Source organism: Larimichthys crocea, chromosome XX, assembly GCF_000972845.2.
Source record: "Larimichthys crocea isolate SSNF chromosome XX, L_crocea_2.0, whole genome shotgun sequence".
NCBI classification, from domain to species: domain Eukaryota; kingdom Metazoa; phylum Chordata; class Actinopteri; family Sciaenidae; genus Larimichthys; species Larimichthys crocea.
Genome location: NC_040030.1, coordinates 17,255,858 through 17,270,957, shown reverse-complemented (window position 1 = coordinate 17,270,957; position 15,100 = coordinate 17,255,858). Strand labels below are relative to the sequence as shown.

The 15,100-nt window shown below is 42.4% G+C and overlaps 1 protein-coding gene across 1 annotated transcript in view; it reads left to right on the top strand.

Annotated features, from left to right (window-relative positions):
• large1 (LARGE xylosyl- and glucuronyltransferase 1) overlaps positions 1 to 15,100 on the top strand; it is a 102,646-nt gene that overhangs the window by 23,131 nt on the left and 64,415 nt on the right. Inside the window, exons 2-3 of the mRNA XM_010741761.3 lie at positions 1,202 to 1,388; positions 13,987 to 14,285. Of these exons, the coding sequence (XP_010740063.1) occupies positions 1,283 to 1,388; positions 13,987 to 14,285 (405 nt within the window). The 5' untranslated portion in view covers positions 1,202 to 1,282. The remainder of the gene's footprint in view (positions 1 to 1,201; positions 1,389 to 13,986; positions 14,286 to 15,100) is intronic.

Here is a 15,100-nt window from a genome sequence, read left to right as displayed (position 1 = left end):
TTCTCATCAAATCAATAGAAGTGCTTAGGCTGTACCAGAGACTGACAAAACATGTAGTGAGCCCAGAAACCGACCATTATTGAATTATTTAAAATGTTATCAGACAAATCAAAATGAGTAACTAAATATTAATGTGCATTAATGAATAATAACCGTTGGTTAAATGTTGAATGTAGAGAGACACTTTTCTTTAAAATTCTGATCTGGTTTAAAAAAATCAATTTTTCCTTTTAAGATGATCAAATTAAATGTAATTGAAGTCCTGAAAACACTGCTGTATAAACACATCGAGCAGCAGCCAATGCATGGAGCTGCTTCACTGAAGCTAATGAAGTGATCAAACTACACAACTCAGATCTGAGGACAATCTAAGGCTGCTTTTTTGTTTCAACTCAAATTTTATTCATTTTCGGCGTAAAACAAAGAACAACAGTATCAGTGGAATACGCTTCGATAATATTTAAATGTCTGCAGTGAGATTTGTATTCTGTCCATTTTTCACATTTCGTCTTGAATTTTGCTTGTTGGCGTCTCAATATGTACGTGAGTCTTTCCGTGTTGCGTATCTCCTCGACTGTGTTCAGAGTAGGAGTCCTCTCTATACCGTTTCCTGGTGATTGCCTTCTTGGTCACAGTCAGCAGAATATCTGTCGTCTTATTGTTCATTTTCCCTTGTCAGATTACACAGAAATATCTCCCATTCCAATCAGTTCTCATTTTAGTACATTCCCAAAAAAGTGTGACCTGCATTCTGCTCTCCACACCGTCTCCAGCATGTTTGTTGTGTAGATGAAAATTAGCTTTTTGTTTTGGGAGGAATAAAGGAATAAAATTTATATTTTTTTCCACGCCGTGGAGCTGCTGCTGGTTTGCTTATTGTAACAGCGAACAGTCTTTGAACAAACATCAGGTGCAGTGCAGAAGGGTGTCACACCCTGCTCATGCATACAGATGAACACATGTTCAAACACCTGTTCGATCCCTGTATCAGAACACTCTGGCATGTCCATTGTGCTGAGAGTTGCACTGCAGCTCTCCTGCCTGCATTTGTAGTTCTTAATGTCTTTCCTGTTCCAGTGTTGAGTAACTGATTCTTAATGCGTCTTCGGTCTCAGGAGGTTGAGCTGTACTCGTTTCTAACAGGACGTCAAATGTCTGCTCCTCCTCTGACCTCCTTTTTCCTCCTTTCTATCTCTCCCAGTGCCATGAATCAGCCTGGACAACAGCTGCTACCCACATAGAGGTCACTTTACCTCTCTTTCCATTCGTTTCGGTCCAGAGGATGCTGGGAATGTGTCGCGGGCGCAGGAAGTTCCTGGCGGCCTCCCTCGCCCTGCTCTTTATCCCAGCACTCACCTGGCTTTACCTGGCAGTTGGGAGCTTTCAAGGTAAGAACATGAACACACGAGGTTTGAATCATCTGCTTGTTGATTTGTACCTTAACTGTGTTGATGTTATTATGACCTATGGACAGATTTGTCCATGATCTGACTAAAACCACGCTTACGGTTTTTCTCACCTATTAACTGGCATTTCTAAAAGAAGACCCTCACATATACTTCATGTTGTGGAGAAATTGCTGAAGTCAAAGGTCAATGTTGAGGTCAGGAAGGAAGAAAGTGTTCAGGAGCCTCTGATGTCTTATGCTGTATTATTTATTGACGCATGGCCAAGAAGAATTAGAGACACTCTCAAAGTTCATCAGAAGTGGCTGACTCAGTCTCTTTCTGACGAACTCATGCTGGTAGTCAGACTTTAAACTCCAAGATAACACCACAAATACTATACACCCCAGAATTAGCCAGAGAGAATGTTTTTACCCATGGAGGTGTTATTGTCAACATATTCTAGTCTGGAGACACAGATGTCTGTCAGCAAGCTATCTATTATGTCTATGAAGGCAGCAACAGGTCTGTTCGACCCTGGCCACCACAGTGTTGAGATAGACTGGCACCTACTGTTCTCAACCAGAGCCAAACAACTAATACTGCTGAGGACCTCAAGGCCCACATGTGACGTGTATAACCTAAGGATAGAAAATTCCATAACATTTCAGAGCAGGAGTACACATCTCACCTCATATTTCATGTGCAGCTCATCATTTCACCCAAATAACACCCTGATTAAACTGTAGAACTAGAACAAATGAGTTTAGGCTGTTGGGATTATAAAAATATATATATAATAAATAAATGGCAGGATGTTTGTACTTCTCAATTTTTAAGCATGCCTGAATATCAAACATCCAGAACTGTCCCAGAAAGTGTGGGGAGACAAATTTCCTGCAGACAAAGTCACCCTTCCCTCGTCTTTTTCTTCTGGAGGTGGTATATTAATGAATTACTGAGGCCTGTCCAAAATTGATTACTTCCTGCAGACAATATAGTCCAGGGGTTCTTGAAGCAATTTCAATGACTTTGACTTGCAGGATTGAAATGCTGCAGTTGTGCCATTATTAATTATGATTAAATTGACAATTTTGACTCGGGGTCACAGTCACTGGAGACTGTATGTGTGCACTCCCATAATGCAGTAGTCACAAGGTCTGCAAAGTAATTATTAGATTTGGCAGTAAATTCCTGGCTGTGGGGAGTCGTTTCGGCAACCGTGATAAGTTGTGAAAGGACCTGGCTGCAGGGAGCATCAGCTGTAGGTGAAGCCTGAATGTGTGAGACAGGAACAATGTGGTTCCACTGGCTCCGACTCTCCCTCTCACACTTCTCCGTCTCCCCCTCTCTCTCTCTCTCTGTCTCTCTCTCTCTGTGTCTGACCTCCTTTCAATGCTCGGTCTCCATCTTTTCCCCTCTTTCTGCACTCTCTGCTGTGTTTATCTGTGTGACAGAGGGAGAGAGGGATGGCGAGTCTCTGGGGTCTTAAGTACTTTGTCTGGATGAGCTGCCACAAACCTGCAGAGAGATTAAGGTCTTATCAATGGAAAAATGCACTACAGGCCTAAAACAGTGGCCACACTCAACACATACGTTTGTGTACTTTAGTCTGTTTTCATGCTTTGGGCTGATGCACTTTAAATAACTTTAAAAAGAACTGTTGTGTTTACTGCCTTTGTGTGTGTTAAGTGCCGTAATCATAAAGCTAAAGAATCACTGTGCTGTGACTGTGAATCAAAAATCTTCAAACAGAAGAATGAGGTCTCAGGTTCACAGGTCAAACTGCACTCCTGAATATTTGTTAGGAAAACACAAAAAACCACTTAACCGTTTAAAATATTCAGCAGCCTGGCTCGGTTTTGAAGCCTTGGCGGATACCGTGCAATGTCTAGCAGTGCAGAATAAAAGTGATCAGACTAAAAACATGAAGCTGCAAGTGACACAGAAATATAGATGGTCTCATGCAGAACATTATTATGCTGCCATAATATCTCCGTGAGGAGTTTAGACGTACAAAGTGTCTAACTTTGATTCCACTCACTCGCTTTATCTCCTCTCCTCATCCCCTAGTGTGAATCATTACCTCATCTCCTGTTGTCTTGTGCCTCAACAGAACCGAGCATCAACCAAAGTTGGCACATTTCTGCTCATCGGGTTTAGCATGACACTTTATTCCTGATATTGGGAACAATTGTTTAATTAAAAACTCTTTTCTCACTGTCCACAATGACCCCTAGAGCTGGAGCTTTCAGCATGACCTCAATTTTTTAGATTCCCCCTTCAGCCTCATGACATCTGAGCAAACACCACTTGCTGTGGTTGAAAGCTTGAGAAAAAGCTGTTCAAGGGAACCTCCAGTTCCACTGTCCCAATGACTGCTTCACACCAGAGGTTTTATACAGTGAGGGGCCTCTCCAGGGGGGAGAAGGAGAGATCAGTGAGACCCTTCTGATCACTGGATTTGCCACAGCAGCTTGACATCGAAAAAGAGAACCCCTGCGGCCCCTGCCACTGCAGCCTACACTGACTGTCCCATTCAAATAAATGGGAAGTCTGGCATTTTCGTCTGGCCCGATTTGAATGAGCAGTCCTCCTCCACACTGTTGTTACATATCTCTGTTTGGAAAAGCACATGACATTTTCATGATGTTAAAGTTTGACCAGCTTTATTCTAATAAAAGCCCTGAAATCCATCGTGATGTGGCCCCAAGTGATTACCTGAAACCTTTCCTCTACTGTGAAGACATCACGGTGAAATGTGACCTGTTCAGTCAGCTACCAATTATAATATAGCAGCTCATGGTGGCCGTGCATCTCACCCCCAGCAAAGGTGGAATTGGTATGAACTGATTGTTGAGTGGTAGCAGAATGGAAAATATCTGGAATTTTAAAAAACATGACATACACCCCACAAATGCTGTAGTCTTTACGAATGCAGAATACAAACTAGAGCAGGTTATTCAATTTGCCCCCTTCCCTTACACTGTTAGATCTCCAAAAAACACAAAGTCCCTAATGCTTCACACAGTTTTTCATCTTCTCCCTCAAATTTCATAAATATCTATATATTCTGAAAGTCAGTTTTCTTCAGCTCAGGGCTAAAACCAGTGTTAAGCCTTGACTTGCTTCTCAAATGAGAAACAGGTTATCCATGCCTCCATCTCATCATGTCTGGATTATTGTTAGGCTTGTCGGAGTTAGAGGATTTTCTCCCTGGTGGAAGTTCTCCCAGAACACTGCCAAATGCTGAGGTTTCTAACTTTTAAACCGCTTTCCTCAGGTTACAATGAACAAATGCTTTGTCACTGAATTTTGGCATCCCAGTCACATTTGAACACTGTATGTCCTTTAGACATTTCCATGCCTCTAATGACCACCCCAGGACAGACAGTGCAACAAGGAATGAATTAGTGAATGAATAATCCAGTGAATGAATAAATGAGTATTACTGAATTACTCTGGCGCATCGTAGAAAACAAATCACATTTGGCCCCGGAAAACCAGATTAGTGAATCCCATATTTCATTCAAATTGGCAGTAATGGGCTCTGAAAAAATGCAGGATTTATTTTACATCCCCAGTGAAATGAAGCCACTAAACTGAGCATGCAAACATTGTCTCTTCCCCAATAATTACATCACCTGTTCATTACTTCATTACTTTGACCTTGAGGCTGAATTCCTTCAAGTTCACTTTCATATTCACAAGAACAGAGATTCCCACTCCAGGGATTCCATTTATGGAAAACATTTCTCTGGTAGCTCAGAAGTGGAAATGAATGTTCCTGTGTCCCCAGCGTGACTTAGACCTTTTTACAGACCACACACACACACACACACACACACACACACACACACACACACGCAGCCGTGAGACGGTTGTATTGTTCCTGGAGCCACTTACTCGGCTCATTTGTGCAGCAGTCTTCTCTGAAAGGCCCCGAGGGGAGAACACATGTCCAAAGGAGCTTTGCTGCCCCAGAGTAACCTTCATAACCAACGTCAACACACAGGCTGGAATTTGATGTATGTGTTGTGTTGCAGTTGCAGAATTTGCGTGTATGTGATTTGGCAGCTGTTGGTGTCGATGTCATGGAGGAATGAGAAAATGTGACTGAGATGGTGGCGAGGTCTCTGTCTTTCACAGCTGTTGGGAAAAACTTCAACATAAGCCCGGAGTTAGTGTCTTGGTTAAGATGAGAAGTGTGGAGAAAGAGGCAGCAGAAAGAGATGAAATAAAGAAGAAAATCTATTGGTTGGATGATGTTTTATTCATTCAAAGTGCCACATGAATATTTGTTTTAGACAGCAACAATCTAGCTTTGGTATGACTTTAAGTTTGCTTCTTTCTATTTCAGTCACTTTCTAATTCCATCAGACCTTGTACTTGTCCCAGTTCTCCCATAATTTAATCACCATCTTTGAAGGTGTAGCACACTCCACAGCACTGTAATTTGAGTCACACAGAACATGACAGTTTCAGGTCTCTGAGCCTGTTGATGCAGAGCTAAATCAAGTTACAGAGAAGACATAAAGCTCTCTGCCTTACCGTGAGGCTTCGACTTCTCTTTCCGTTGGCTGGATGAGCGGGCGTAAGGCGGAGGGATGCCAATTATTGCAGAATGGGAGTTGGTGTCCTTAGTGCATCGCCTCTGCTACATTGAGTATTTAAAAAATCATGAGCGGTGCTGCATTTCAGCTTCTGGTCTATACAGGCTTGTTTCATTCAGAGGAAGCTGAACCAAACCCTGGAGTAAGATCAAGTCCAACCGTCTCTGTGCATACTTTGATCACAGAAAAGAGCAAAAATGTTTGGAATAATCCTTTATGAGCTTCATCTTTTACATGTTAATTTTCGTTTTTGGAAATGAATCAGATTGGTTAGAGATTGATTATCTTCAGTTATGCTATATATACTATATATCCAGCTGATCACAAAATGTTTTATGGTGACAGATGGGAATATAAGTACAACTGAAGATTCAGTTATTTCTCTGAAGCATAAAATGTTTCTAGAACGTTGCACTTATTGGGCCATGATTATTATGTTCTAGCACATCATGCTGCTGCTAGTGTTGGTCTGGGTCTGCTTTGGTTGGCCATGTTTTAGATTGGGTCTAATTATCCTCCGGTCTATTCAGGTCAGATCTGGCTATGCTTGGGTCCCCTTTGGATCAAGACTCTATTTTTAAAAATGAATTTATGCACATGAGATTCAGGTAGATGTTCTGGTCCAAAGTGTAGGGTACTTGCAAGTACATCAAGCATTAACTGTAGCGCTTATTCTTTAGAGAGTCATGGAGCTGGTTCCAGCTGACAGTGGGCGAGAGGCACGGTACAACCTGGACACATCGCCTGGCAATCACTGGGCTCGCGCTCACATTCACACCTACTGCAGTTAGAAGTCAATAAATCTGCATGGTGTGGACAGTGGGATCAATCTGAACCCGTAGAGAACCCCCTGCAGGCACAAAGAACATGCAGTCCACATAGGAATGTGCAAGCCAGCCAGCTATTTTTGACCATGATCAGAGAAAACCTTTCGAGAAACCTGCCTCATTTCCTGTTGGTGAATTGACTGTCAACTTTGACTGAATGCATTACATCTGGGCATTACCATAACCAGCAGTGTCAGAGCTGGGAATATCCTTTTAATGTCAAAATCATAAGTACAAATGTGAATCTCTGATACTATACTACAATGTTTATGCGGCTGACACATTTAGAAGCAAGGTGTCAAATGAAAGCTAAAATTTAACATCTCTTCCTTCCAGCAGTTCTGAAAATATAACACCTCTGTCAAGTTTGAATGAATTCTGCTTTTAATTGAAGCCCAAAGGACATGAAATGAGCACGATGTGTGAATGAAAGATAGACAGTCTAGGCTAAATATGCTGGCTCAGGAGGTGACCAGCCAAACTCACAATTCATTTACAGTCTTCACATAAATATTCAGAGAGTCGATGCACAGAGCAAAATATTGACCCTTTTCCAATAATTGGGATGATTGTGTTTCTATAAACTTTGTTCTGTCAGTGTAGAAACGCTGCCTGTAGACTTTAATGCAAATTTCCACCCACATGTTGCCCCAGATCACAGCAGGAGAGGATTCAGAGTTCTAGAAGAACCCTCAAAGTGGATAGGACTTATATACATGACATGCTCGCTCAGATCGGTCAAATAGTGAGTTATTTTTTTTTGCTTAATTCCCCAAAATCCCCCCAAAAGTTTGTTTGACATTGCCTATTAATGCACACCTTGCTCTTACCATCTGCCAGCTTTCCTGAATGCTGAGCTCAGGGTCTTTATTTGCTTCCAATGTGTGTCTTGGTGTTGATCCACAGGTTCCCATCTAACCTGTGCCGTGCTAACGTGCGTGACCACTGTTGCATAGAAGAGACGTCCCGCGTCCCGTTACCTGTGTATTTTCAATATGGATTCCGCTCAGGAAACGAGAACAGTCTAACGTTACATGCACTGACATTAGATAACATACATGAAAATGATGAGAAACCCTAACGTGATTATGTGAGTACACAATGTAAAATCACGTTATCGTGCACTAAGTCAAGCACTGAAGGCTCTTATACAGTTGCGCTAGGGAGCGGAGGTGCTCACCTCGATGCGTCATACGGTCTTGTTTTAGGACTGGCCCAAAAAAAAAAACCTCTAACTCCACATTTCAGTAATATTTTTATATATATATATATATATATATTTTTCCCAACATATATTTATTGTGTTTTGAAAGAAAACATGGAATTGCCTTTACATGGACTTTAAAATACTTCATTGATGAGGTGATGATCCTGTGACAACATTTTAGGTGGCTACTGTACAAGACATATTTATCACTGTCCTGATGCAGTACAGTAGATCTGCCTATAATCCAAGAAAACACGCCAGTATCTACAGTAAAGCCAAAATTAACTGATTACATATAAGGGGATACAAAGGGGTGGAAATTTCCAGAAATTTGCGACGTTAAGCTGGGGAGTTTTGGAAATATTCCAAACAGCACATTCAAAATGCTAAAATATATTTTCCCCAACTATATTTTAGTTCCCTGTTAAGGGCCAGCCTTCAATTTAGTAAATTCCTGCTTTATTTCCATACATTTCCGTTAATTCCCATGAAAAAAATTTCCAACTTTGGAAATTCCTGGAATTTTGCAACCCTAATTATATATGATCCATTGTGATTTAATATACAACCAATAAGTGTTAGCAGCTGTCAGTCAATCCACTCATCCAGAAACAACTACATTTAATGTCTCTGACTCAGCCGGCCACTTCACTGTTTATCACTCTGCATGATAACATCTGGATCATACCATCACTGTTAATGCACACTCCATCTGTCCTGACACACACACACACGCACTTCATTGATCCCCACAGGCACATATGTTTTCAGTTTGTTGGTTAAATTTGCATTTGACCTCTTCTGTATACGTGGAGCTGCTCTGTACCAGCCAGTGCTTTTGTAAGGGCCACACTTTACTCCACACACGCTTCAGAAGTAAACTTTATTTAAGGGGTAATTGATTTCCTCTGACACACAAGCAGTCAGATCTGTCAAAGAAAATAAAAATGCATGTTCAAGCTGGATGAAAATCATTTCCTGCTTCAACCTCGCCTCTTTTGTGACCTTAGCAGTCTGTGTGTTAGTCCATGATGTGGTCACAGTGTCCCCTACATAAACCTCTGGAGGAAAATCCAACATTATTTAGCTGTTCTCCAGCAGCAGCAGATTGTATCTTCAGAGGTATATTTGTGATCTCAGATATGTCGTACCTGCACAGAAGGATAAAATGTTTGCCCAGGGCAAGGCCAATGTTTAAATCCAATATTTCCACAGCAGGCTGTGTCGGCCCTGCCCCGGCCTGCCTGACTTAACGTTTGTTTTAGCCTCGACAACCATTTTATCATTCTGGGCCAACGGTAAACATCCGTGTGATCATAGGAATACCTGAAGATACAACCTAGATAATGTTTCAGTTCTAAACGTGATGTGATCAGATCGGTTTGCTCAACTTTGATCTACCAGTGCAGCAGTGAGTTTTCCTTTATAAAGAGGGATTAATAAGAAGATTTAGTGCTTGCTCACCTTTAGTTTGACCTCTAAATAACATGGTAATATATAAAGAAATACCCAAAGAAATAAAGTACAATGTAAAAACATTTTAAATACTGACCAAGGAATGTAAAGGCATAGTAATATGTGCAATGATAATTATCCATAAGCATCCAGTATAACACAGAGACAGATGTGAGAACTTTTCATAAATCTATGATGTTTTATTGTTGCTCATTTCAAGAAAGACTAAGTGTGCGTTCAGACAGGCACAGGCAAACCGGACGCCGGCAACATTTTTCAATTCATTTCAGTGAGGGTCGCGTTTTTCCGCACCAGCAGCCCGCAACGTAGGCATTGCCGCAAAAAACGTTGCCGGGAGAGAAGTTGAGCCAGATTCAACTTTTGGGAAAACGGAGCCCTATGTTAGCTGCGGCCGCCTATCAGACACTTAGATCGGTCAAACCTCCACAGACAGCCTGAAATGTCTCTGAAGCAGAGACTATCCAGATGGATTCACGGAATAAACTCTGATCACCACAAGAGAGACAGAGAGACTTTATTTTTCATTTAGGAGTGTTTGCCGTGCACAGCAGAATGTCTCCATGAATGTTTTAAGGTGCTTAATTAGTCCTAAAAACATGCAGAACTCTTTGAGAGAAAGCAGTGAGTGAGTGTGAGCATTCAGCCATACACACTGTTGTACATGTGGTAAAATATCATACACGCTTGTTTTCAAGCATGCTGAACCCCTACAACATTCCCAAACAGTCCTTGAAGTCTTACGTTTGCCTTTTCAGGATTGGTATTTTTCACTTTGTTTGCTCTGTGACATTTGACATTATAGTATTTTAATGTATATTATTGGCAGGATTGTATATTAATGTCTCTCCCTGGCTCTGTCTTCATTGATTCTGCTGTTTAAATAAAGAATTTAGACTTTTGTAGACAGTTCTGTGAATACATGAATATTTAAAATGTGATTGCCTTCTATTCATTTTCAGTGTTTTTCTATGTTTTGCTCTGGTCTAGTGTTCGGTTCAGGACGTGTTAGGATAAATGGAGAACAGTATTTCTAGATGCCGCTTACTCCACATACCTCATCCAAGCCATGAGACAAAATGGCGGCTGGCTGCTGTCCCCGTGCGGAGGTGTTTTTAAGCTGTGTGCCAGGTGTACAGGTGCCATCACATGATGGATGTGTTGCCATCGCCCAGCAGATATCTGCCTGAGAACACAGGGGAGAGGATGCAGCTTTGCAGCCGATGACAATTAAATCTGACGTACACGAGGGCACGGCATCCAAACAGCCATGAATCACTCTGCAGGTGCTACAAGTGTCTGTGTTAGCTGGATGAGAGGTCAGCTCGTCAGATATAGAAGCTTCCATATACATGCTGTGCTGACTGTTTTTGTTTCACTCCATTAAATTGATCTATAAAAGAATCATGTTTTTTCTTTTTGAATTCCTCTGGAGGTGTGACACCAATGGCTGCCTTTTGTAATCATTGGCTTTGTAACAGCAGACATTCTCACTTCAAATCCAGCAAGTCTTAAATAACGTGGGCAGAATTGAATGGAACACAAGCTGGATGAAAAGCACTGAGTGCGATATGACATGATATAAATGATATGATGTGACATTGATTCACTTTGTGAATTTGTGTCCATCTCCACAGCTCTAACTCCATCAGAACAAGAAAATCACATCACACTCAACACAAGAGCATTTTCCTTCTCTCTATTCCAAGATACTGCTGATAAGACTCAATGCTTCCTGTGTGTGTTTTCAGATTAAAAGCATGCCTGAAAAGGTATGAACAATGCTGGAAGGATTTATTATTAACTATGTTTAAAGGAATTGGACTTGATTTAATGAGGGAGCTGTTTCAGCAGGTGGTGAGTGTGACATGAATTTGTTAAACTGATGAAATTGACTTAGGTGAACATGGAAGTGTTTGAACAGGAAAAGCTGAAATAGCTCAATGAAATGGATCGGATCAGATGATGGCTACATGGAAGAAGCCCTGACAATAATCTTAGGTTCCGCAGCCACTAATAAAGGCTTATGTTACCTCATGACCGTTATGCTCCTCCAGTGAACGACGTCTGGCTCTGCCACCTGTTCACTCAGGGCAATCCAGACTTTTCTCGTCTGTTGTTCCCCGTTAGTGGAACGTCCTACCAGTTCCTACCAGATCAGGGGCGTCCCTCTCTACCTTCAAAAACCTCCTGAAGATCCAGCTCTTCAGAGAGTACCTCCTCTACAACACTACCAACAACTGGACATGATAAATCTATCCCCCTCTACAACTGGACCTTGATTCTATATGAATAGTACGTATTGCTGCACTAACATGTTCTTGTCACACTGTGAACTGCTGGTTGCAGAGGTTTCATTACTGTAAAGCTTTAACTTCAGGCTATCGTCAGTATTATTCCATCAAATGATTTGGATCTTTCTTCTGACATGAAGCACATCTGCAGATGGACTAGATGAAGTCCAATTAACAATTCCATTTTAAAACATTCAACAGCTGTAAGCTGAGCGTGGTCCGTGTTAAAACAAACAACCTTCTGGTGGCTGTCTCCAGATGTAAACGACTGAGCATTGTACCCTGCTGCTGTATTATTTTTCTCCCCTCGTGGGAGAATGGGATTCATGAGGCCTTTGTTTGCTCGTAGACGATGAATTTCATGACAAATACCTAAAAGCCAAATGAATTGGCTCGTCTGCATAAAAGACCATGTGCATCTGCTGCCCTGAAAACGCCATATGTAATCTCTGAGCAGCACAAACAAATGGTCATTGAGTCCGGTTCAGGAGGATTAGGCCCAGCAAATCCACTCTGCAAATTAATTACAGCTTGGACGAAACGGCGTCCAGAAGGTGCTTTGGTCTTGCAGCAGGGAGACGGCTTAGCATGGTTGAAAAGACCTGTGTATACACTGACTGCCTTCATATGGGATGGCCACAGGGGATAATAAAACTAAAGGAAAACAAAAATGTGTCACTTCATTAACACACTTGGTTAGAGAACAAACCGAGCCAAGACAAATGAGAAGTTTTGTAGCGTGACTTCAGTTCATTCCAGACAATATTTATCGCTCTTAAAACATACACCAAAAACACAATGAGATAAATGATTTTTATTTTTCCGTGTGCTGGATTTTATTGGCATTTTCTCTGTAAGCCTTTTCAGTACAGGGATGTTTATTTGGCAGCCGGCGTCAAAAGGGGGGGGGACCAAGACTCTCCCAGATGGGTTAAAGCAATAGCTTGTTGACTGAAATGACAGATGGTATCACACTGGAAAGCCATCTATTTCCCAACACCGATCGATACATGTAATTTGAGCTGTAACTGCCATTCTGCCATACTGTAATGTGTGGAGTTCTCCAAAGCTGGTCCTCCACTGAGACTCTAATTGGAGAACCAATTGTGGTCTTTAATGATCTTCAGCCGAGGCCTCCCACTGCCCCCTGGGAGCTGAGGTTTCTGATGTGTGCTGCAGAGAAAGATTCATGTGTCTGCCTCTCGACAGGATTCAGGTCTGCCTGTTCACGTCTGAAGCAGATAGAGGAGAGCAGAGGAGGCTGCTCCTGACTTGCGGGCCATCCTGCTGTTAGCACTGACAGCATTGATTGAATGATATCGGTGTACTCTGTGTCTTGAGATGCATCAACACTTTGATGTAAACCCCCGCACACTCATTGAGATTCTCATTGTGTTTCTCTATTAAATCCACCATGAATCACTTCAAGCATAAAAACTGCTGATTGCTGGGGAAGAGGTTTGTGGCAGCAGTGACTCAGTCCACAGGGACTTTGCTTGGGAACCGGAAGGAGGCTGGTTCAAGTCTAGCATGGACCTTCTTTTGCTATGGAAGGAACAATAATGTTCACGAGGCATTCAAGTTTTAAATTCTTCTGGAATTCCAAGTTCTAAAGTTAAACAGGCCTGTGATCTGGTCCGGTGAGCAGCAGGGACACTCTGAGGCTGCTTCTCAGAGACCTCTTTAAATATAAATGCAAGAGCAAAGAGCGGCCTTCGTTTTGATACAGTATTCCATCTATAATATATGATCTGTAACGTGCAAAGCACAGTGGTGTGAATCGTGTCTGTGCTCGACTGTTCTCATGCTGCTCACTGCACCTGTGAACAACTTGATGTGTTTTTACTGTACAGTCGTGCTCCTGTCCTCAAGACGCAAACCTGCTCCATTCACATACGTCAAACCTGTTCTTTAGTTTCTGAGTCAGTTCCTCCAGAAATGATCGCTTATCTCATGACACCTGTAGAGCTGGTCTAGACTGGACTCTTTATATTTACAGAGACCCAACGATTCCCACCATGAGCAAGCCCTTGGTGACAGTGGCAAGGAAAGCCCTCCTTCATAAACTGTTAATAAAGAATAACACAATTTTACAGACATTCTCTTTGTGTCCAAATGTTCTTTGTGTGTTAGAGTTGCATTGTGTTCAGTATCATGTTACATCTCTTTCCCTGTCCTTCCCCACAGTGAAGCCTCTCCCTCTGTCTCCATTGGAAGCCCAGTCATCAGCGCCAGTGGGTGGAGCCGGCGAGCGGCAGGCCTTGGAGCTGCGGGTCCGGGCGGTGGAGGAAGAGAACCGAGCGCTGCGGCGGGAGCTCAGCCGCCCACCCAGGAGTCCGTCTGCACGCCTGCCCAGCGGCGGTCACCGTGGCAACCAAAGCCGAACCCATTCAGAGGAGGGCACCGGCGACAATGAGGGCCAGAAAGCTGCTGCAGTAGGAAACAGCTCAGACTGCGTGCAGCAGCCGGCGGTGGATAAGTGCGAGGTGAGATGTGTTTAATCTAAAAAACAATTTCTGTTGTAACTATAAAATGTTCCATCGGTGACACACTCACAGCCTTTGTGTTCAGTAATGCAGCATGACCTTGAAGATGTTTTCCACAGGCAGGCTGCCATTAGCACATTGAGACCATATTATAAGTTGGCTTTATCCTCCTGTTAGCCTAATCCCCAGCAGTGATGGTGTTTGTCTGTTGTTGGGATGCGGCTCAGCGATAATGTGAGCGCTTTAACAGCCACGCTGTGATCCTCACACTGATTGCACCTCACAGCAGCACATCACCTTTCAGCTCAGTGGGAGTTTGTCTGGGTGACTGGAAGAGCCGATAGTTACAGACTGTCCATTGTTCTGGTACACATTCAGGATACCGGTCCAAACTGCACGGAACGCGATAAGATTTGCTTTCAGACCTTCATGCTCCCCCTCAGGATGAACCGTGGCAGTCCTCTGACTTCTGCTACACATTAGCAAATGTAACTAAGATAGTGAACACGGTAAACATGGTACCTGCAGAACATCAGCACGTTAGCATTGTCATCGTCAGCATGCTAGTATGACGTTAGCATTCAGCTCAAACCATCCCTGTGCCTACGTTTAGCCTCAGAGCTACTAGCATCACTGCAGACCCACAGTTTGATTGAAGAATACTGATATTATACAAATATTAATATGCACACAAGGAGGAAATTATCACTATTCATTTTTTTTTTTTTTACATAAGATAAGGAGCTCTTAAATTTACACTTTACAGTGTGAAAATCAACTCATCAGTGCTCTCTAGTGGACAAACTATGAAATTG